A 21,147-nucleotide genomic window follows, 5' to 3' on the forward strand; every position below is an offset into this window, starting at 1 on the left:
GTGAAAGTGTTGTGGTCAGATGAGACCAAAATCGAGCTCTTTGGCATCAACTCAACTCACCGTGTTTGGAGGAGGAGGAATGCTGCCTATGACCCCAAGAACACTATCCCCACCGTCAAACATGGAGGTGGAAACATTATGCTTTGGGGGTGTTTTTCTGCTAAGGGGACAACTTCACCGCATCAAAGGGACGATGGACGGCGCCATGTACTGTCAAATCTTGGGTGAGAACCTCCTTCCCTCAGCCAGGGCATTGAAAATGGGTCGTGGATGGGTATTCCAGCATGACAATGACCCAAAACACACGGCCAAGGCAACAAAGGAGTGGCTCAAAAATAAGCACATTAAGGTCCTGGAGTGGCCTAGCCAGTCTCCAGACCTTAATCCCATAGGAAATCTGTGGAGGGAGCTGAAGGTTCGAGTTGCCAAACGTCAGCCTCGAAACCTTAATGACTTGGAGAAGATCTGCAAAGCGGAGTGGGACAAAATTCCTCCTGAGATGTGTGCAAACCTGGTGGCCAACTACAAGAAACGTCTGACCTCTGTGATTGCCAACAAGGGTTTTGTCACCAAGTACTAAGTCATGTTTTGCAGAGGGGTCAAATACTTATTTCCCTCATTAAAATGCAAATCAATTTATAACATTTTTGATTTTTTGTTGTTATTCTGTCTCTCACTATTCAAATAAACCTACCATTTGTCAGGGCAAACGTACAAAATCAGCAGGGGATCAAATACTTTTTTCCCTCACTGTATAGGCCTCTGTGCATGTTCAGATGGTAGAGAGGAGATTGATGATGCCATCACTTACAGCAAACCTGACATTCAAAGATGTATGCACGCTAGGCTTATTTAATGTATCCCTCCATGTACTCTTGATGGTGGGAAGCTGATATCACAATTAGTTTTGTTAGGAAAAGTGCAATTTTATTGATATGCCTGTGTGTCAATCTCACACAGACTGTAAAAGATAATTAGGGCCCTGTGTTCTGGTTAATCATGTCACATGACCTGGATTTTAACTTGGATTTTAAGCCTTTTCCAGAAATTAAAGCAATTGACTTGAGGATGGTACTGGACCGTCTGACATAAAAAAGAAAAGGGTATGTTTGATGAAAAAGCTTTAAATAAAGGTTAAAATCCAAGTTGTGACATAATGATAATACAAAATAAAAATGATTACTGCTTAACCCTATACAGAACCAATCAGTCAATACAATAGAGAACAACAATACAAATCTGACGATATGAATGACAGGTCATCTACTGTCCCACTAGTAGGTCAGAAGGTTGATAATCACTGATTCATATCTTGATCCACTAGTTCATGATATGAATCCATGATTATCAACCTTCTGACCTACTAACTAGTGGAACATGATATGAATAGGTGATTATCAACCATCTGACTTACTAGTGGGTCAGTAGGGCTGTTTACACAGGAAGCCCAATTCTGATATTTTTTCTAATTGGTCTTTTGACCAATCAGATCAGGTCTGAAAAAGATCTGATATGATTGGTCAAAAGACCAATTAGTGGAAAAAAGATCAGAATTGGGCTGCCTATGTAAATGCAGACTAGGTGACCTTCTGTCTGATTCATATAGTCACATTTTTTAATAATTGTTCTCTATTGTATCGACTGATTGGTTCTGTATGGGGTGTAAAAACAGAAGTATTTCTCAGGAAAGGATTTATCTCAATGTTTGATTGTACAGGAAGGAGGGTTATAACATTTCTAGATTCAGACATTATCATGTGGATCCTTTTTGTGTTGCTGAGGACCGTTCACTTTTCCTTGAGCTCGCAGGTCGTACACCGATTCTCCAATCAAATGCATGATTTATGAGTCAGGAACCAATCAGAATAACGAATCGTCCTTTTGTGGGTGGCAATTCAACGATGGAAACGCCCTCACGTTTTTTCAAAGCCGATTGATCATTTTGCTTGTACCGGGTGGAGTAAAACGAGTATGAGGTGGTGAATATTGGTCTAAAAACGCCAAAATCATCGTGTTATTTGCAATAGCTTATCAACTCTTACCAGCCTGTCACAAAATGACGACGACAACTATATATTCAGGCATGGAAGCCGGAGCAAAAAGCAGCTCCAGGTAAGCATCATGTCTAGAGCCTTGCAGTTGCATTTTCAGCCAAATGTCAAATGATGCAGCCCTCCTCTAGACAGCTAAGTTAGCTAGCTAACCAGTGAACTATAGCTAACCAGCTAACTGTCAAACAATATACACTATTTTCTTAACCTGGCCGTATTAATGGAATTTTAAATTATTTGTGAGTGGATGTATTATCTGTCAAATGCGTCTGTGTCCACAACCACCGTTGATATTTTCCTCTCTTTGTATGTGGAACAGGCTAACTAACGTTAGCTTGCTAGTATTTAGCTAGTGAATATAGCTAGCGAACGTGTTAGTAGGTGTGTAAAAGCAAGCTAATGGTTCTCATTGATTGCTTGCCTTCAAAGGAACCAACATTCGCTTGTTCTTTTATCAATGTAAGGTGCATGACCCTAGAGCCAGACTGCTAGCATGAAACTTGTCGTTGGCTAGCAAATCAATGGCAGTTAATTTTATGGTTGGGTGGGGCCCCCTGTGGAGGATGCTTTTTCTAGCCGACTACTAGTATCCACTTTGCCAACCACGACCATGCAGCCTACGTCCATAATCAGATTTGCTCAAATTAAATATTCACTAAACATCTATTTGGCTAGCTACTTACTGACTTGCAAAACCAACTATGCTAATCAGACCTAAATTATCTTGCATCTGTTTGGTTTAGCCGGCTTGATTGAGGTTAATATCAGGCCGAAGCAGCTGCCCCATGTACAGAGGCAACTGGCTACAATGACATCTGGATATTTTATGACCCGCTGGTTGTAGTGTGCCTTTGGGGCGAGTGGGCTGGGGGAACCTAAAATGTCTGTTATGGTGAAACTCGATCAAGTGAGCTTGCACCTGGTTTACATTTATGCAAACACAAGGCATGTAAATAAAAAAAAACATTTACATTCTTAATCTTAGCTGAAGGTATTGCTTTCTATCATTATCTCTAAATGCAGAGAAGCTGCCATTTCAAAGATTCTTTCATGCTTTAAAAATCCTCAGGTTTGGTCTCCATGGTTTTATGTCACACCCATTTTTCATCCTAGTCTAAGTCCACGTCTTAAAGGTGGGTTCACTCACTGCAGGAAGAGATAGTGGAGCCAGCAGGAGCCCATCTCTAAAATGAATTCAAAGCATTTAGTGTGTCAGCATAGATTAGCTCCAGTCACTCAGTGTGTCAGCTAACCAGACCACCATAATGACAGGAGTCCGGAAGGCATTGAACGGAAGTGGTCTTAATGTAGTGTTGCGCACCAGACACTGACTTCCTCCCCAAATAGCCTGGGGATGATGCCCTTTGTCCTGTGCAAACTTTCAGACTGAGAAGTCCATACTTTTAATTTTTTAATTTTTTATTTTTACTTCAGTAGTTTACTTACTTAGAGGGTACAAATCCTAGTTTAAGGCTATACCAGTAAGAACGCTACAAGTTCCCACGGTGGGCCAGTATGAAAAATAAAATAAAAAATAATGTATGCACTAACTAACTGTAAGTCGCTCTGGATAAGAGCGTCTGCTAAATGACAAAAATGTAAAAAAATAAAAATAGTCTAGTTATTTATATTACTCAATACTTTTCTGATTGCTTTGTCTCTTAGGGTCCTGCGCCCCCCTGGAGGAGCCTCCAACATCTCTTTCGGCAATGACGAGGAAAAGCCCCCCAATCGCAAGAACAAGATGGCCTCCAACATCTTTGCTGAACCAGATGACCCACATGCTCATCGGAGGAACAACCCACCTGGTAACCGATCACCCTACCACAGCCTCTTGTATAATACTTATACCGTACCTCTATAGCTGTCTGTAGCCTATGTAATGTATCAGAACTCCTCTATGTGCGTGTCCTTAAAGTCTTTCAATCTTAAATTAATTTTATCTCAATTTAAAGGCCTTAAGTCAAGGTCTTAAATTCAGTTTTCAAAGGGTTTAAAAAATGCGACTGAGATGACTACAGTGTTTCCGTTATAGTGCCGCTGCTTAATTGTTGCCACTGCGGTAATTATTATTATTTTAACATCAAATAATACTTGAGGCGCACTTTCAAAATGTTAGTTATCCAACCACATGTGCGCCTATGTGTCTGTGCGAGTCAGGCCGTTGCCAGAGGAGAGAGCAAGATGGCTTATACCAGTTTTTTGTTGGTATTTTATTAGGATCCCCATTAGCTGTTGCAAAATCAGCAGCTACTCTTCCTGGGGTCCACACAAAACATGAAACTTGACAATACAGAACATTAATAGACAAGAACAGCTCAAGGACAGAACTACATCAATAAAAATAAATAAAAGGCACACGTATCCTACATATCAATACATACACAAACTATCTAGGTAAAATAGGGAAGAGGCGTTGTGCCGTGAGGTGTTGCTTTATCTGTTTTTTGAAACCAGGTTTGCGTTTCATTTGAGCAATATGAGATGGAATGGAGTTCCATGCAATAATGGCTCTATATAATACAGTACACTTTCTTGCATTTGTTCTGGATTTTGAGTCTGTGAAAAGACCCCAGGTGGCATGTCTGGTAGGGTCAGAGCTGTGTGTAGGTTGACTATGCAAACGATTTGGGATTTTCAACACAATTATAAGAATTAGCCCTCTGACTACAATGAAGAGCAGGACGTGCCGCTCTGTTCTGGGCCAGCTGCAGTTTAACTAGGTCTTTCCTTGCAGCACTCGACCACACGACTGGACAATAATCAAGATTAAACAAAACTAGAGCCTGCAGAGCATGTCTTTATTACGGACAGACCTCTCCCCATCTTTACAACCATTTGAATCTGTATGTTTTGACCATGACAGTCTACAATCTAAGGTAACACCAAGTAATTTAGTCTCAACTTGTTCAACAGCCACACCATTCATTACCAGATTCAGCTGAGGTCTAGAACTTAGGGAATGATTTGTACCAAATACAATGCTCTTAGTTTTAGATGTTCAGGACCAGTTTATTACTGGCCACCCATTCTAAAGCAGACTGCAACTATTTGTTAAGGGTTTCAGTACTTCATTAGCTATGGTTGCTGATGCGAATATGGTTGAATCATCATCATACATGGACACGCATGCTTTGTTTTAATGCCAGTGGCAGGTCATTGGTAAAAATAGAAAAGAGGTCCTAGAGCGGTGCCCTGCGGTACACCACACTTGACATGTTTGACATTGGAGAAGCTTCTGTTAAAGAAAACCCTCAGAGTTCTGTTATATAGCTCTGAATCCACAATATGGCAGAGGTTGAAAAGCCATAATAATGTTATGGTTATGGTCAATATCAAAGGCTATACTGAAATCTAACAGTACAGCTCCCACAATCTTCTTTATTATCAATTTCTTTCAACCAATCATCAGTTATGTGTCAGTGTAGTACATGTTGAGTGCCCTTCTCTATAAGCATGCTGAAAGTCCTATACAATTTGATAGACAACACTAATTAGAGCAGGTAAACTGAAAATTACTGACACCGACGTTGCCCTCTTCTTACGACGCAGTTTTGCTTATCTTGGTGAATAGGCTACACAACATTTCTGCAGATATTTTTGGGTTCTAAAACCATTATTTGGTCAACAGTAATGTGCATTATCCTGCTTCCTGCAATGAAAGTACACTACATTACCAAAAGTATGTGGACACCTGCTTGTCGAACATCTTATTCCAAAATCATTGGCATTAATTTGGAGTTTGTCCCCCCCCTTTGCTGCTATAACAGCCCCCATTCTTCCAACAAAATTGGAAGCACAGAATCGTCTACAATGTCTATGCTGTAGCCTTTCCCTTCACTGGAACTAAGGGGCCTAGCCCGAACCATGGAAAAACAGCCCCAGGTCATTATTCCTCCTCCACCAAACTTTACTGTTGGCACTATTCATTCGGGCAGGTAGCGTTCTCCTGGCATCCGCCAAACCCAGATTCGTCTGTCCGACTGCCAGATGGTGAAGCGGGATCTATCACTCCAGAGAAAGCGTTTCCACTGCTCCAGAGTCTTAACGGCGGCAAGCTTTACACCACTCCAGCAGACGCTTGGCATTGCGCATGGTGATCTTAGGCTTGTGTGCAGCTGCTTGGCCATGGAACCCATTTCATGAAGCACCCGATGAACAGTTCTTGTGCTGCCGTTGCTTCCAGAGGCAGTTTGGAACAATAGTGAGTGTTGCAACCTAAGATAGAAGATTTTTACGCACTTCAGCGGTCCTGATCTGTGGGCTTGTGTGGCCTACTACTTCGCGGCTGAGAAGTTGTTGCTCCTAGGCATTTCCACGTCACAATAACAGCACTTATAGTTGACCGGGGCAGCTCTAGCAGGGCAGAAATTTGATGAACTGACTTGTTTGCAAGGTGGCATCCTATGACGGTGTCACATTGAAAGTCACGGAGCTCTTCAGTAAGGCCATTCTACTGCCAATGTTTGTCTATGGAGATTGCATGGCAGTGTGCTCGATTTTATACACCTGTCAGCAACAGGTATGGCTGAAATAGTTGAATCCACTAATTTGAAAGGGTGTCCACATACTTTTGGCAATGTAGTGTTTAATTTTGTCAAAATTTTTAAGATAAAGGTTCTGATCTGTTGCATCAGACTCATTGCTTTTAATGTAGTTTTTTTTATATATAGCCTAGGCCTACTGGTTGCCTGACTTTCTATCTTAATGACCAAACCGGCTCCGCGCATGCATGTTGATTGTCTATCCCTACCAGATGGGTTCGACACCCAGGTTAAAATACCAGAACCAACTATATTAATTTAGGGACCGGTTGAAACGCATATGAAACGTTCATGGACATTTAGCTAGCTAGCTTGCTGTTGCTAGCTAATTTGTCCTGGGAGATTAACATGGGTTGTTATTTTACCTGAAATGCATATTTTCCAATTATCTTTATAATCTTTATAGAATTTTGATGGTTGTTGGCAAACAACTTTTAAGGTGCATTTCCGTCACCAACTGGACTGGAGTGTGGACCTCCGTCTTTCAATCACCCATGTGGGTATGTGCTCGTAATGACCAACGAGTAGATGGGAGAGGTGGGACATGCAGCGCGTCAAGCGGCTAAAATAGAACCAAGTTCTATTTTAGCGCCTGGCTACGCAGAAGTCTGACGCACGTGATCAGTTTGGTTGAAATTATTGAATAACATGTACATTTATTTTGCAACGCTCGTGGACGTAACGTGTGCGGTCTGATCAGCATGTTAGCCACGTTATGACTGACTTGATCATTGCCCTTGCTAGTTTGATTTGTATTGACATTATGTCAGAATAGTTACATTTTGTCAGTTTTTGTCCAAAATATTGAGTCATGAAAACTTAAACAAGCAAGGTACCAGGCCAGCTGGTATTTACAACCTGATGGCAATATTTGTTGGACTACCAAAAAATGTCTTAGTGAATTATATTAACCATGCATTCAGCTGCATCCATCTATTCTGCCAACAATGCCTTACTTTATTTAGGTCATGGAATTTTTTTGGTCAAATATAACCTATTTGTAAAACCTCTTAAAGTTGATTTTGTAGCATAAACTGGGAATTTGATATTTTTTAGTGATAGTCTGTTTCACATTTGCAAATTAGTTAATGCTGTCAGTTCCACTTTAAGAGCCAGCCCTAAAAATATACTACTTTTTGCAAACTGGCTCATTTCTGGAGGGGAATATTAGCAGGTGTGGTGTGCATACCTCACAATTGGTATTAAATTGCATTCCAAGTGGTATTATAAAGGTCTTAAATTCAACTTCATGGAACCTGCGGATACCCTGTATGTGGGATGCAAGTTGCAACTTCCTCCACAAGAGGGCAGATCATGTTCATGTATGTTTGCTTCCCAGATATTATGAGAAAAGCTCAATCAACATGTCAGGTCAGCTTGCTAAGTCACCATGTGTAGGAAATGGCCAATTAACTCCTCCAATCCATAGTCACTACATTAGATCTTCCACTATTGATCTTCTGTTACTGACACAGTTCCTTCCTACACTGAATCCCAGCAGGGCTGAGTCTGAGCCATGCTGAAATATTTATGAGGATCTCTGCATTGCCTGCAGTGAATGCTCCCGTGTCAGGCCTCCAATCCTCCCCCCGTGTCACTGTCAGGCCTAGTGTACCGGGTGTAGTGGGAGGACCACAGCCATGTCCTTGTTTGATCAGTTCCCCATCAGTTTATTGGTCGCGTACACAGTTTAGCAGATGTTATAGCGGGTGCAGTGAAATGCTTATGTTACTTGCAGTAAAAATCTCAAAGAAGTAGACAAATAATCAGAAACAAGAAATCACAAATGTCAGAACAATCCAGTTAACAACCTAAATAATACTATCAGTAATCTAAATGCAAACGATGCGTGTATATACACCAGGTATTCATATTTCCCTGAAAATTGACCAAGTTTCAATACCGGGAAGAATTTATATTTAGCACGAGAAATACCGCAAAAATCGGAAGTGCCCATATCAAGTGTTAAAAATCTAAATATGGTCACTATGCCAAAGTTTTCCCAAAATAATATAGTCGCTATGCCACATTTCCGGTTTGGCTGCGTCACTATATATTTTGAGGACGTGACTTTCCCAGACTTCCACAATGCTGAGTTTTTTTCATATGGGGTGCTTGTGCCTTAACGTTGTCTCTGTTTGCCAAATGTGGAATGAAAGCGGTCAAAGCACCCTGTACTAACCTAGTCCTCAAAAACATATAGCTTTTCAAGAGGATCTCATTGTGGTGGAGTCTGGCGTCATTAAGTCAGTTCATTACATTACACTGACTCCTCTATAGACAATGGACAGCCCTTCTCTCAAGGGCTCTTTGTCTGAAACCTATTGATGCTGCTTGTCAACTCTTTGTTTCCGTTGATAGTGATATTGATCGCATGCTTTTTAAATAATACGTGATACACTGAACAAAAATATATTAAATGCAACATGTAAAGTGTTGGTCCCATGTTTTATGGCATGCTGACTACAGGAATGTCCACCAGAGCTGTTGGCAGATAATTTAATGTTAATTTCTCTACCATAAGCCGCCTCCAGTGTCGTTTTAGAGAATTTGGCCTCACAACCACAGACCCTGTGTATGGCGTCGTGTGGGCGAGTGGCTTGCTGATGTCAACGTTGTGAACAGTGCCCCATGGTGGCGGTGGGGTTATGGTATGGGCAGGCATATGCTATGGACAACTAACACAATTGCATTTTATGGATGGCAATTTTGAATTCCGAGATACTTTGACAAGATCCTGAGGCCCACTGTCATGCCATTCATCCGCCGCCGTCACCTCGTGTTTCAGCATAACGCATGGCCCCACGTTGCAAGGATCTGTACACAATTACTGAGAGCTGAATGTCCCAGCTCTTCCATTGCCTGCATACTCACTAGACATTGAGCATGTTTGGGATGCTCTGGATCGACGTGTACGACAACATGTTCCAGTTCCCACCAATATCCAGCAACTTCGCACAGCCATTGAAGAGGAGTCGGACAACGTTCCACAGGCCAAAATCAACAGCCTGATCAACGCTATGCGACGCCGATGTTGCGCTGCATGAGGCAAATGGTGGTCGCACTAGATACTGACTGGTTTTCTGATCCACACCCCTACCTTTTTTGAAACAATAAATAAAGATCTGTGACCAACAGACTCCTCTGTATTTCCAGTCATGTGAAATCCATAGATTAGGGCCTAATTACTTTATTTCAATTGACAGATTTCCTTAAGAACTCTAACTCCGTAAAGTCTTTGACGTTGTTTGATGTTGCATTTTATATGATAAATCCAACTGACTTATCTGATTTGCAGCTGATGGAGTGTTTCTTGTCTTTGTGGCTGTGAACTCTTACTCTTCCTCCAAACGTCAGTTTCTACGTCATAACTCGCAAAACCTTGTGATTTAGCAATACATTTATGAGCAGTAGGGTCAATCCATGAAATGGCCAGGCTAAGCAGTTTTAGTTTCATTCTACTTGATTAGATGAGGTGTTTGGCTGCTTATAACTATCAAGCATTTCAAATGTTATCACTTCTGTCATGAGATGTCCGTAGATTAGAATGTAGCCCTCTATCACTTGGTGATTAGCCAGACAATTCCCTGGCAATAAATGAGAATCAAGCAATGTTAATTGTGTGAATTCTGTATATCTTCAGGTGGGAAGCCAACTGGAGTGCTGTGTGGAGAGCCCTCGGCCCCACTGAGGAGATGTGCTGCCCAGTCCTCCTCCAACAATCATGAAGACTCCAACGCCGGGGTGAGATGGCTCAACGCTGTGTTTGTGTGTGCGGGGGACGAATCTGGATTTTCCCATGTTAACATTTCCTCAAAGTTAAACAGTGGGCATTCCCTGTTGAGGTTTCACTTTCACTTTGCTTTCATGTAGTTGGCCTACTCCTTTCTGTTGTGTTTTCTAATAACTTATGTCCTTTTCCATAATCTCCTCTTAGAATGGAGACAATGACATGGGGAATGCTGGTGAGGACGATTTTGATTAATTTTTTGCTAACTTCCAATGTTAAACAAGTCCAGATTTAAGACTACATATTCATGTCTGTAAACTTCTAAGAAGGTTAATTTTACTCACAATAATGCTAGTTAAATCATAGCTAAGACATAGGAAAAAAACATGATTTTAGTATGGTTTGTGGTGTTGAAATGTTGAACACTTATAGTGTTTGTGTATATTGACTTGTTTTTGTTATTAACAGATGTTTAAAAGCTTCAAGTGGCAGTATTACCACATGTTTGAAAAATGTATGCACTCACTAACTGTAAGTCGCTCTGGATAAGAGCGTCTGCTAAATGACTAAAATGTAAATGTAATGTTTAAATGCTTAAGAGTCTCAAGCGTGTTATCCTGTCTTCTTTCCCATGTTTAGATAACGCTGTGGAGGTAGAGGCCGTGCCTGCTCCAGAGCAGAGGGAGGAGGCGCCCCAACCGTCAGCAGGGGCCTCCCAGCCCGCCGCAGGGATGACGTCAGGCCGCAGGAACCCCCCAGGGGGCAAGTCCAGCCTCATCCTGGGTTGAGGTTCCTCTCCTTCCTTCTCTTTCTCCAAACTCCTTTTCTCTTTTTAAAAAGAAGAATCCCGTTCATCTGTGAGTCCAGGAATTCCGTCCCGTCCTCTTCCTCCCTCCCTGAGTCTATTGTTTTGATACCCCCTCTTTTTTAATTTTTGTAAGAGTTTTTTGACAGAAGCACTTTATGTACCCGATCCAAGCCCCTAGCATCTGTAGTGCTGTAGTCACAGGCCTGCTGGTCAAAGGGCATGAGGTTTAAGTTGTCCCTCACTCCATCCGGTGTCAATGGCAAAAGCTCTGATGCGCGAACAATAAGATTGAGAAAAAATAAATAAAAATAAAATGGATGCATATGAAGTTGTAGCTTTTGCACTGTTCATTGTTTGGCAAAGACTGCATGCACTCCTGGTTTGTTCCAAGTCCGACTCAACCAAAACATTTTGGTGAAGCCTTTGTTAAAAAAAATGAAAAATGTTTTACTGTGAAAGTTATTTTATTTTTAAGGTTATGCTGGACAAAATTGTGAGTCATATTAAATAATTGTTGGTATACATGATTTAGTGTTGCATGAAGTTTGAACTTGAACATTTCTATGGAAACTAAAATCCACACGGGAGAGGCAAGCTATCAAATCAAACACACTGGCGTCGTTATTTCTGAAGACTAAATTCAGAGAATATGTTCAGAGAATGGGCATTCTAATGTCATGAAATGGAGAATCCGTTTTTAGTTTTGTAATGTATCTGTTGTCCTTACATGTCAAAGTTATAACTTCAGTGCCAGTTTTTAGTGATTTAAAAAAAAGTATTTTCTTATTTTATTGGGAAACTTTCTCAACAGCTAAAGTATTCCTGTTTGTGTATGGTACTCCATCTGATAGAATGACAAGTGACCTTATAACAGCTCTGCCTAGTTCTCGGTTTGCATATTATTATTTTTTATTCTCGATGTTGGACAAAATTTGGTACGTTAAGCAGTGTCCAGAGTTCTTGTTCAAACTTCTGACATTGTCTCTGTTAGAGGTCTGATGCCTATTTTACTGTCTGCCTTGTACAGGAAAACCTGTGGTTCAATGTATGTATTTACATACACAGGTCAATTTAGTTCAAATGTCATTTGAATGAAATTGCACACATGGCTTTAGTGAATTCATGTTGAAGTGCTGTTCTGAAGATGTTGAAGGGTCAAGATGGGCTACATGACCGTTACTTGTTCATCCGAATTCATGCAGGTTTGTTTATCACTGTAAAAGTCGCAATGAATATTGGCACAAATTAAATGTCACTTTTGACCATACAGGGCTACGTCTTTATTTCTGATGACTATGGAGCAGTTGGCTGTGTAGTTATTCAATAACCTAAATACATTTATGAATTGGGTGGTTCTAGCCCACGGGTATGACAAAACAGTTATTTTTATTACGCTAATTACGTTGGTAACCAGTTTATACAGTAATATCAATAATGCACCTCAGGGGTTTGTGGTATATGGCCAATATACCAAGGATAAGGGCTGTATCCAGGCACTCCACGGTGCGTCGTTCTTAAGAACAGCCCTTAGCCGTGGTATATTGGCCATATACCACACCCCCTCGGGCCTTATTGCTTAATTACATTGACTATTTAATACTACTGTATATATATTGACTGCAAAATGCCCTGGCTGTGGCTGAATATTCTGTAGTGCAAACGTGTTGCCAAGTGAAAGTGGTGGCATTTTGTTGCAACATTCCTTTTCAATCATGGTCGGACAGCTTCAAGATTTTTGAATAGCATACCACCAGTTGTTCCGTCCCGTCCTCCTCTTCCTCCCTCCCCAACTCCATGGTTTTGATCCCTCACTTTTTTTGTTGTTGACAGAAGCACTTTGTGTCTGATCAAGCCCCTGGCATCTAGTGCTGTAATCACAGGCCTGCTGGCCAAAGGGCATGTGTGGGTGGGGAACCTAAAATGTCTTCTGGTGAAAATCGATTAAGTGAACCTGCACCTGGTTTACATTTATGCAAACCTAGAGTGGGTAAAAAAACTAACATTTTAATTCTTAATCTTGGAGGGTATTGCTTTGTAGCATCTCTAAGAGAAGCTTCCAGTTCAAAGATTATTTCATGCTATAAAAATCCTCATGCTTGGTCTCCATGGTAACCGTCTGTTTTGGGTGGATTTTTCCTTTTAAAGTTGGTTTCACTCACTGCGGGAAGAGATAGTGGAGCCAGCAGGAGCAGGAATTCAAAGCATTCTGTGTCAGCATAGATTAGCTCCAGTCAGTCAGTGTGTCCGCTAACCAGACCACCATAATGACAGGGGTCAGGAGGGCATTGAAAGTAAGTGGTCTTAATGTAGTCTTGCGTACCAGACACTGACTTCCTCCCCAAATATCCTGGGGAAGAGGTTGCCCTCAATGGAAATTACTAGTTTCATCAGACTAGATTGATTTGCCTGGCTACCCAAACTCCTTGCTTCGGCCAAATGCTACACCACGTCCACGGATGTTAGTTTCTTCTCCGCAATGAGTCTGGAGCTGAGTACCTCCCCAACGACTTCTAAAATGCAAACACATTCTAACCGTTCTGATTGGTCCCAGAAACCGATGGGTTGGGCCAGAGCCAGAACAAACGTGGGTAAAGAGGCATTTTGAAAATTCGTCATTGGCTTTGATAATCTGATTGGTTAGAGATGATCCAATCGCTGATGACTTTGTTTTGTACAATAACCCTTATTTTGACTTCACCACAAACAACTTCAACGATGGCAGTCTCAGAATAGGGGGTGGAAATGGGGGACTGGTAGAGAGATCGCGTCCCTCGAGGAGGCAAGAAAGATTACGATGCGAAAAAGTTGAATATTTTCTAATGGAGTCGTTTAATTGGATTTCGGAGGAGGAATGGAGGGAAAAAGAGAGGATGAAGAGAATGAGGGAGGCAGAGGTTGTCTGAATCTGTTAAAGATGGCAGAAAAGAGGGAAGAGGTATCGAAGAAGATTGGTGTCAAGTGCAAACAGTGAGCCGTACGCCAGACAGAGTTCTGGAGGTGAGGGTGAGTTAATTGTGGTGGAAGGTGTGGTGAAGAGCTCGGAACCCGAGCCTGGCATCGATGGACATGATAAAGAAGAATCTGGTCCAATAGGAGTGCCATTTTGGGATAAAGTGGATCCTTGCCTTTTGGTGGATCCATTTGTTTCAGGGTGGGGGGGAAAGGAGTTTGGTGCAGTTGAATCAGTGAAGGTAACCTGTAGTGGACTTGTGATATTTGTTTGTGTTTCTTCTGCCCAGAGGGAGCGGGTGCTCCATGTCATACAACTTGGGTGTAGATCTGTTTCTTGCTTTGAGCTTAGGAATAGGGCACCATTGAAGGGAGTGATGTTTGGGGTAGCATTAAGTGTGGAGGTGGAGCAAATGACGTTTTTTGTGACACCCGCCGTTTGGTGCGACGCAGACACGGTGGTGAACGTGGTGAAGCAGAGGAGTCACTGTCAGTCCTTTTGAATTCTGAGTCAGAGTCTTTACCCGACAAAGTCATGTTAGGATATATCCGTTATCCTGTTAGAGCTTTTGTGCCGAATCCACTGCAGTGTTTCAGGTGCAGCAGTGTGTAGGAGGGGGATTTCAAGATGTGGGAAGTGTGCAGGAGGGCATGGGACAGAGGATTGTGTAGTTTTGGTGGATAAAGTTGTGTGTGTCAACTGTAGGGGTGCCAGAGTCCAAGTGGTGCAGAAGGTGGTGTATGCTGAGGCAGTGAATAAAGTAGAGGAGGATGGGTCAAGGGTGAGGGATCCTGAGAGGATCCCTGTGAGTAGTAGATCTGTGCTAGCACAGAGGGATAAGCCAACAAGTGATATATGCTTCAAGGTTGGCTTCTTAGCGTTCATAGCAATGGTAGAAAATAGATGTGGTGGTGGCAGCTGCAGAGAAATATTTGGGAATACGAGATTTTACTTCAGAAGAGTTACAGGGTGTGTTCAGTGGTGGTGTCGTGTCCTCTCAGGCCGTTGGCATGGTGCAGGAGCAGATAGGGTCAAAGTAGTGGAATGGGGTAGTGGGTTTATGAGTGTGGGGTTAGTTGGAAGGGTGTTATTTTTTATTTGTTTTACATTTAAAAGTTTCCTCTTTCCCCATTTTGTATCACAAAGTATAATGGATTTATAATGCAACATATTAGATGCCAACTGCCGTTAAACCCCAAAGAAGAAGAAGATGGCAGTCTCAGACTGAAGAATGTAGCGAACCTAAAGCAGCGGAAGATTTCAGTTTGAGTCCTCAGGCAATAGATTGAATGGTTTTCAGGTTGGTCAATGGACATGATACCCTTTGTCCTGTGCAAAATTTCAGACTAAGAAGTGCACACTTTTTTTCACTTCAGTAGGAACTCTTACTTAGCCGGTACAAATCCCAGTTTAAGGCTGTACCAGTAAGAAATATATGTTAGGCTAGTTATTTTACTCACTACTTATCTCTTTTTAGTGTCCTGCGCCCCCCTGGAGGAGCCTCCAAGACCTCTTTCGGCAATGACGAGGAAAGGCCCCCCAATCGCGAGAACAAGCTGGCCTCCAACATCTTCGCTGAACCAGATGACCCGCACGCTCATCGGAAGAACAACCCACCTGGTAAACTCTCACCCTACCACAGCCTCTTGTGTAATACTTATACCGTTCCTCTATAGTTGTGAGTAGCCTATGTAATGTACCTAAACGACTGGTTACTCTATGTGGGATGCAAGTTGCAACCACATGTATAATTATGTGATTAACATTTGCTTCCCAGATAGGAGAAATGCTCAGTCACCATGTGGTTGGTCACCTTGCTTAGTCACCATGTATAGGAAATGGCCAATTAACTCCTCCAATCCATAGTCACTACATTAGATCTTCCACTATTGATCTTCTGTTATTGACATAGTTCCTTCCTACACTGAATCCCAGTAGGGCTGAATCTGAGCCATGCTGAAATATTTATGAGGATCTCTGCATTGCCTCCAGTGAATCCTCCTGTGTCAGGCCTCCAATCCTCCCCCATGTCATAGTGAGGCCTTGCAGTAGCCTGTATTCATGGATGCCAAGGGAAGCCAGGTTTCCCCAAAAATATTTTTTCAAAGAAAGTGGCTGAATGTACCTCAACGGAGAAAGCATTCGAGCGAGCGAAACATCGCCCCTCTTCCTCAGTATGTGTAGCGCATCTATCTGATGCTGTCTGGTCAAAAAGAGTGACATTATTGCCGCTCATAGCATTGAATGCAAAGGAAGCCAGCGAGCAGCGAGCGATAAAAATAAATAAATAAATAGCCAATCAATCAGCTTTGAGCTAAACTGGGTGAGCTCAACAGTGAATAGTCCTGGAGCACCAAAAAAAGTGTTAAGCGAAGCAATTTTGGATTTGCCTTCACATCAAAGGCATAACGTCATTTACAGAAAAAACTTGGAATTGTTGTGTCGTTTTCCTCTGGGGCTAGCTAGCTAGCTAGCTAAAAAATCGTCCCTTTCCTAAATTAGCCATGGATGGATTTGGAAGGGATTTGGACTTGTGGTTTTACTTAATTCTCCGTACTGGCTAATGATTATAACGCCGATTCTGATCCAACCATAAATTCATACATTGTGCCCCTGGCCTGAGAGGATGGAAGTTCAATATGTAGTAGGCTAACGTTAATTAGCTAGCTGGCCCGGCGCATCTTTGCCAATGAAAAGAAGTTAGGCTAGCGAGCAAGCATTTTAGCATTTTAGCCAGGTAGCCTAGGACAACAAAAACGAAAAGTGTGTACTGTATGACAGAGTCATGAGTTTGACACACCTGCTCTACAAATAGGGTGAGTCAACATGTTTTTTCTACTTGCACGTATTTACACACATACACACACCACACAAACATTATATTGAAATGTTGAAGTTGAAATGGTGCTGGAATAGTGGAGGCAGCCCCTGTTTTCATTTCGACTTGCGGTAACTCTCTGTGGTTCTAAATCAATGGTAGTTTAGTAGTCCGAAAATGTTGGAAACATTAACTCGCTTGACCATGCTGTAGGTCAGGGGTGTCAAACTCATTCCATGAAGGGCCTAGTGTGTGCAGGTTTTTGGTTTTTCTTTTCAATTAAAGACCTAGACAACCAGGTGAGGGGAGTTCCTTACTAATTAGTGACCTTAATTCATCAATCAAGTACAAGGGAGGAGCGAAACCCTGCAGACACTCGGCCCTCCTAACTGTTTGTGACATGCGAAATGCATTGTGGACTTCACCAGACAGATCTTGCTCTCCGTTTTTTTGATGAAACAAAGGTGTGGTTGAATTTATTCTGCCACTGTGTCTCCTTATTGTGTCACGCCCTGGCTCTGGGGACTCTAGTATGTTGAGCCAGGGTGTGAGTTTTCATGTGTGTTGGTTCTAGTGTTTGTATATCTATGTTGGCCAGGGTGGCTCCCAATCAGAGACGGCTGTAGCTCGTTGTCTCTGATTGGGAGTCATACTTAGGTAGCCGTTAGGCATTCATTCATTGTGGTTTCTTGTTTCTAGTCTGTTTATGTTAGACCGTGAACTGTCACGTATCGTTTGTTGTTTTTGATCGTGTCTCTAATTAAAGAGTATGTTTGCCTGCAACGCTGCGCCTTGGTCCTCTATTCCCTACGACGAGCGTGACAGAAGAAACCACCAAAACTGGACCAAGCAGCGTGTCCAGGAGCCATCGCCAGGGGAATCGCTAGCAGATCTCCGTGGCAACCTCGACTGGGTCAAGCCTAGTGAGGAGCAGAGAGGGTGGACTTGGGAACAGTGGAGGAAGAGCTTCGACTGGGTCAAGCCAAATGAGGAGCTGAATGGAGGGAGTTGGAAGCAGAAGAGCGAGAGTTGGGCGAGAACTATAGAGGCCTGGCCCACGGGGTAGAGAGACCCCCAGAACATTTTTAGGGGGGGCTCACGACGTCGGGGCAGCAGGAGGCCGCGATAGAGCGGTCCAGCGGGTTGGCAGAGGAGGCCGCCAGGTTACGGGGGCCACTGGTCGAAGAGGGGATGGAAGGTGTAGAGGCACGGCGAGAGGTACTGGGGTGTGTTACCAGTCCGGTCCGGCCCGTTCCAGATCCCGGTGTAGGGCCAGTGGTGTGTGTCCCCAGTACGGTCCGGTCTGTTCCTGCTCCCCGCACCAAGTGTACGGTGCGCGTCGCCAGCCCAGCCCGGCCTGTTCCTGCCCCTCGCACCAAGCCTACGGTGCGCGTCGCCAGCCCGGCCCGGCCTGCTCCTGCCCCTCGCACCAAGCCTACGGTGCGCGTCGCCAGCTCGGCCCGGCCTGTTCCTGCTCCTCGCACCAAGCCTATGGTGCGCTTCGCCAGCCCGGCCCGGCCTGTTCCTGCCCCTCGCACCAAGTCAGTGGTGCGCGCAGCCCGGCCGGCCCGTCCTGCCCCCGCACCAAGTCATGGTGCGCTCGTAGCCCGGCTCGGCCCGTTCCTGCTCCCCGCACCAAGTCAGTGGTGCGCTCCGTCAGCCCGGCTCGGCCCGTTCTGCTCCCGCACCAAGTCAGTGGTGCGCCATCAGCCCGGCTCGGCCCGTTCCTGCTCCCCGCACCAAGTCAGTGGTGCGTTTCGTCAGCCCGGCTCGGGCCGTTCCTGCTCCCCACACCAAGCCAGTGGTGTGCGTCGTCAGTCCGGCACAGCCCGTGCCTGTTCCTCTGGTGCCTGGTTTAGCACGGGTCAGCTGCTTCACGCCGGAGCTAGAGCAATCCGCTCCACCAGTGTGCAGTCCAGCTCCGGTCAGCAGGGCCAGACCGGACCAGGGGTACTTTGGGGGGTTAGAGAGCGAGTGGGGATCATGCCCAGAGCCGGATCCGCCGCCAAGGCGGAGTGCCCACCCGGTCCCTCCCCTGTGGTATTTGGTTGGCGCGGTCGGAGTCCACGCCTTTAGGGGGGGGTACTGTCACGCCCTGGCTCTGGGGACTCTAGTATGTTGAGCCAGGGTGTGAGTTTTCATGTGTGTTGGTTCTAGTGTTTGTATATCTATGTTGGCCAGGGTGGCTCCCAATCAGAGACGGCTGTAGCTCGTTGTCTCTGATTGGGAGTCATACTTAGGTAGCCGTTAGGCATTCATTCATTGTGGTTTCTTGTTCGTGTTGGTTTGTGTTTGACCATTGACTGTCACGTCATCGTTTTGTTGTTTTGATCGTGTGATCATTATATAAATAAATATGTTCGCATTCAACGCTGCGCCTTGGTCCTCATCTCTTACCGACGATCGTGACATATTGTCTCGGCCTTAGGCCTATATATCACGGTCGCAAGGCATATGAACTAAGAGGTTATAGAGCAAACAAAGGTTATTATATGCCATTTTCTTTCTGGCTTGTCTTCCCCGGTGATTTTACCCACACACCGCTACTGAGGCCTTGTGTGCCAGGTGAAGTGGGAGGACCATAGACCACAGCCACATCCTTGTGGGAGCAGAGCTGTTCTCCCATCCCTATGATTAGCTGCGGACGACTGCATTGTCAATGAGTCCCCAGCTTTTAGATGATTAAAGACTTCTAATTGCTCCAGTAAGTTGGGCTGTTTTGATGAGCTAGTTGTGTGGGAGAAAATAAGCTAGCAGAACTACCGGGTGCAATGCCGCAACTGATGTCCTCAAAATATCATTTTTTGGAAAGTGACTCCCCCAGACTTCCACAATGCTGTGTTTTTCATTTGGGGTGCTTGTGCATTTGCGTTGTCTCAGTGTGCCAGATGTGGATTGAAAGCAAGCAAAGCACCCTGTACTAACCCAATCAGTGCTTTGAGTCTTCAAAAACATAGAGCTTTCAGGAGGATCTCATTGTGGTGGAGTCTAGAGTTATTATGTCAGTTTATTACTGTACACTGACTGCTCTATGGACATCAATGGACAGTCCTTCTCTCAAGGGCTCTTTGTCTGAAACCTATTGAAGCTGCTTGTCTCTTTGTTTCCATTGATAGTGATATTGATCACATATGCTTTGTCGTAAATAATACGATCAGCGTAAATAATACGATGATATATGATACGATAAATCCAACTGACTTGAGTAGGGGAGTTCTGCATGTTGTCTGAAAGGTCAGGTGGGGAAACGGAGGGGTTTTTGGCTTGCCCCCAGGCAGGATGTTGAATTGGAATGTTCCCTGTCGTTGTGGCTGTGAACTCTCACTCTTCCTCCAAACTTTCATTTCTAGGTCATAACTCCCAACCCCTTGTGATTAAGCAATAAAAAATTAATGAGGGTCAATCTGTGAAAGGGCAAAGCTAAGTCGTTTTAGTTTCATTCTACTTCATTAGATGCGGTGTTCGGCTGCTTGTAACGCTATCAAGGATCTAAAACTTTATAATTTCTGACATTAGACAGGTCCGTAGATTAGAATGTAGCTCTCTATCACTTGGTGATTAGCCAGACAATTCACAGGGAATAAATGAGAATCAAACAATGTTAATTGTGTCAATTCTGTGTATCTAAAGGTGGGAATCCCACTGGAGTGCTGTGTGGAGAGCCCTTGGCTCCACTGAGGAGATGTGCTGCCAAGTCCTCCTCCAACAACATTGAAGACTCCAACGCCGGGGTGAGATGACAGCTTAACACTGTGTGTTTGTGTGTGTGTGTGATAAATCTGGAATTTCCCATGTTAACATGTCCTCAAAGTTAAACAATAGGCATTCCTTGTAGAGGATTTTCTCTTTCACTTTGCTTTCATGTAGTTGGCCTACTCCTTTCTGTTTTTCTTCTAATAATTTACTATTTTCCCCTTCATCTCCTCTTAGAATGGAGACAATGACACGGGGAATGGTGTGGACAGGTTGTGTTTTTCTTGCTAACTTCCACTGTTGAGGAGTATTTTTCTCCGCTCTGCTGACTAGTATTTTTCTCCTCTCATACAGGAGTAATAAAGGCCTACTGCAGTAATTTTCTATAAAAAAACATATATTTATTTATCAGGGAGTGCTGCAGCACCCTCAGCACCCCTGTTTCCCACGGCTATGTTGAAATGTTAAATATTTATAATGTTTGTGCATATAGGCTTGTTTCTGTGTATGTTATTACCACATGTTGAAATGCTTAAGTCTTAAGCATGTTATC

At 43.6% G+C, this 21,147-nt stretch overlaps 2 protein-coding genes across 2 annotated transcripts; both read left to right on the forward strand.

The window, feature by feature from the left end:
• The first annotated feature begins 1,854 nt into the window (after positions 1 to 1,854).
• On the forward strand, positions 1,855 to 12,400 carry LOC121553932 (jupiter microtubule associated homolog 1-like). The gene is made up of 5 exons (XM_041867323.2): positions 1,855 to 2,112; positions 3,717 to 3,859; positions 10,239 to 10,339; positions 10,533 to 10,560; positions 10,965 to 12,400. Exons 1-5 carry the CDS (start codon positions 2,057 to 2,059, stop codon positions 11,111 to 11,113), a joined length of 477 nt encoding a protein of 158 aa, XP_041723257.1. The 5' UTR covers positions 1,855 to 2,056; the 3' UTR covers positions 11,114 to 12,400.
• Positions 12,401 to 14,047: 1,647 nt separating this feature from the next.
• On the forward strand, positions 14,048 to 20,940 carry LOC121553848 (jupiter microtubule associated homolog 1-like). Its single transcript, XM_045217347.1, has 3 exons — positions 14,048 to 14,100; positions 15,561 to 15,703; positions 20,532 to 20,940. The coding sequence occupies exons 1-3, from the start codon at positions 14,048 to 14,050 to the stop codon at positions 20,639 to 20,641; spliced, it is 306 nt and encodes a 101-aa protein (XP_045073282.1). The 3' UTR covers positions 20,642 to 20,940.
• Positions 20,941 to 21,147: the final 207 nt, after the last annotated feature.

Source organism: Coregonus clupeaformis, unplaced genomic scaffold (assembly GCF_020615455.1).
Source record: "Coregonus clupeaformis isolate EN_2021a unplaced genomic scaffold, ASM2061545v1 scaf1019, whole genome shotgun sequence".
NCBI classification, from domain to species: Eukaryota; Metazoa; Chordata; class Actinopteri; order Salmoniformes; family Salmonidae; genus Coregonus; species Coregonus clupeaformis.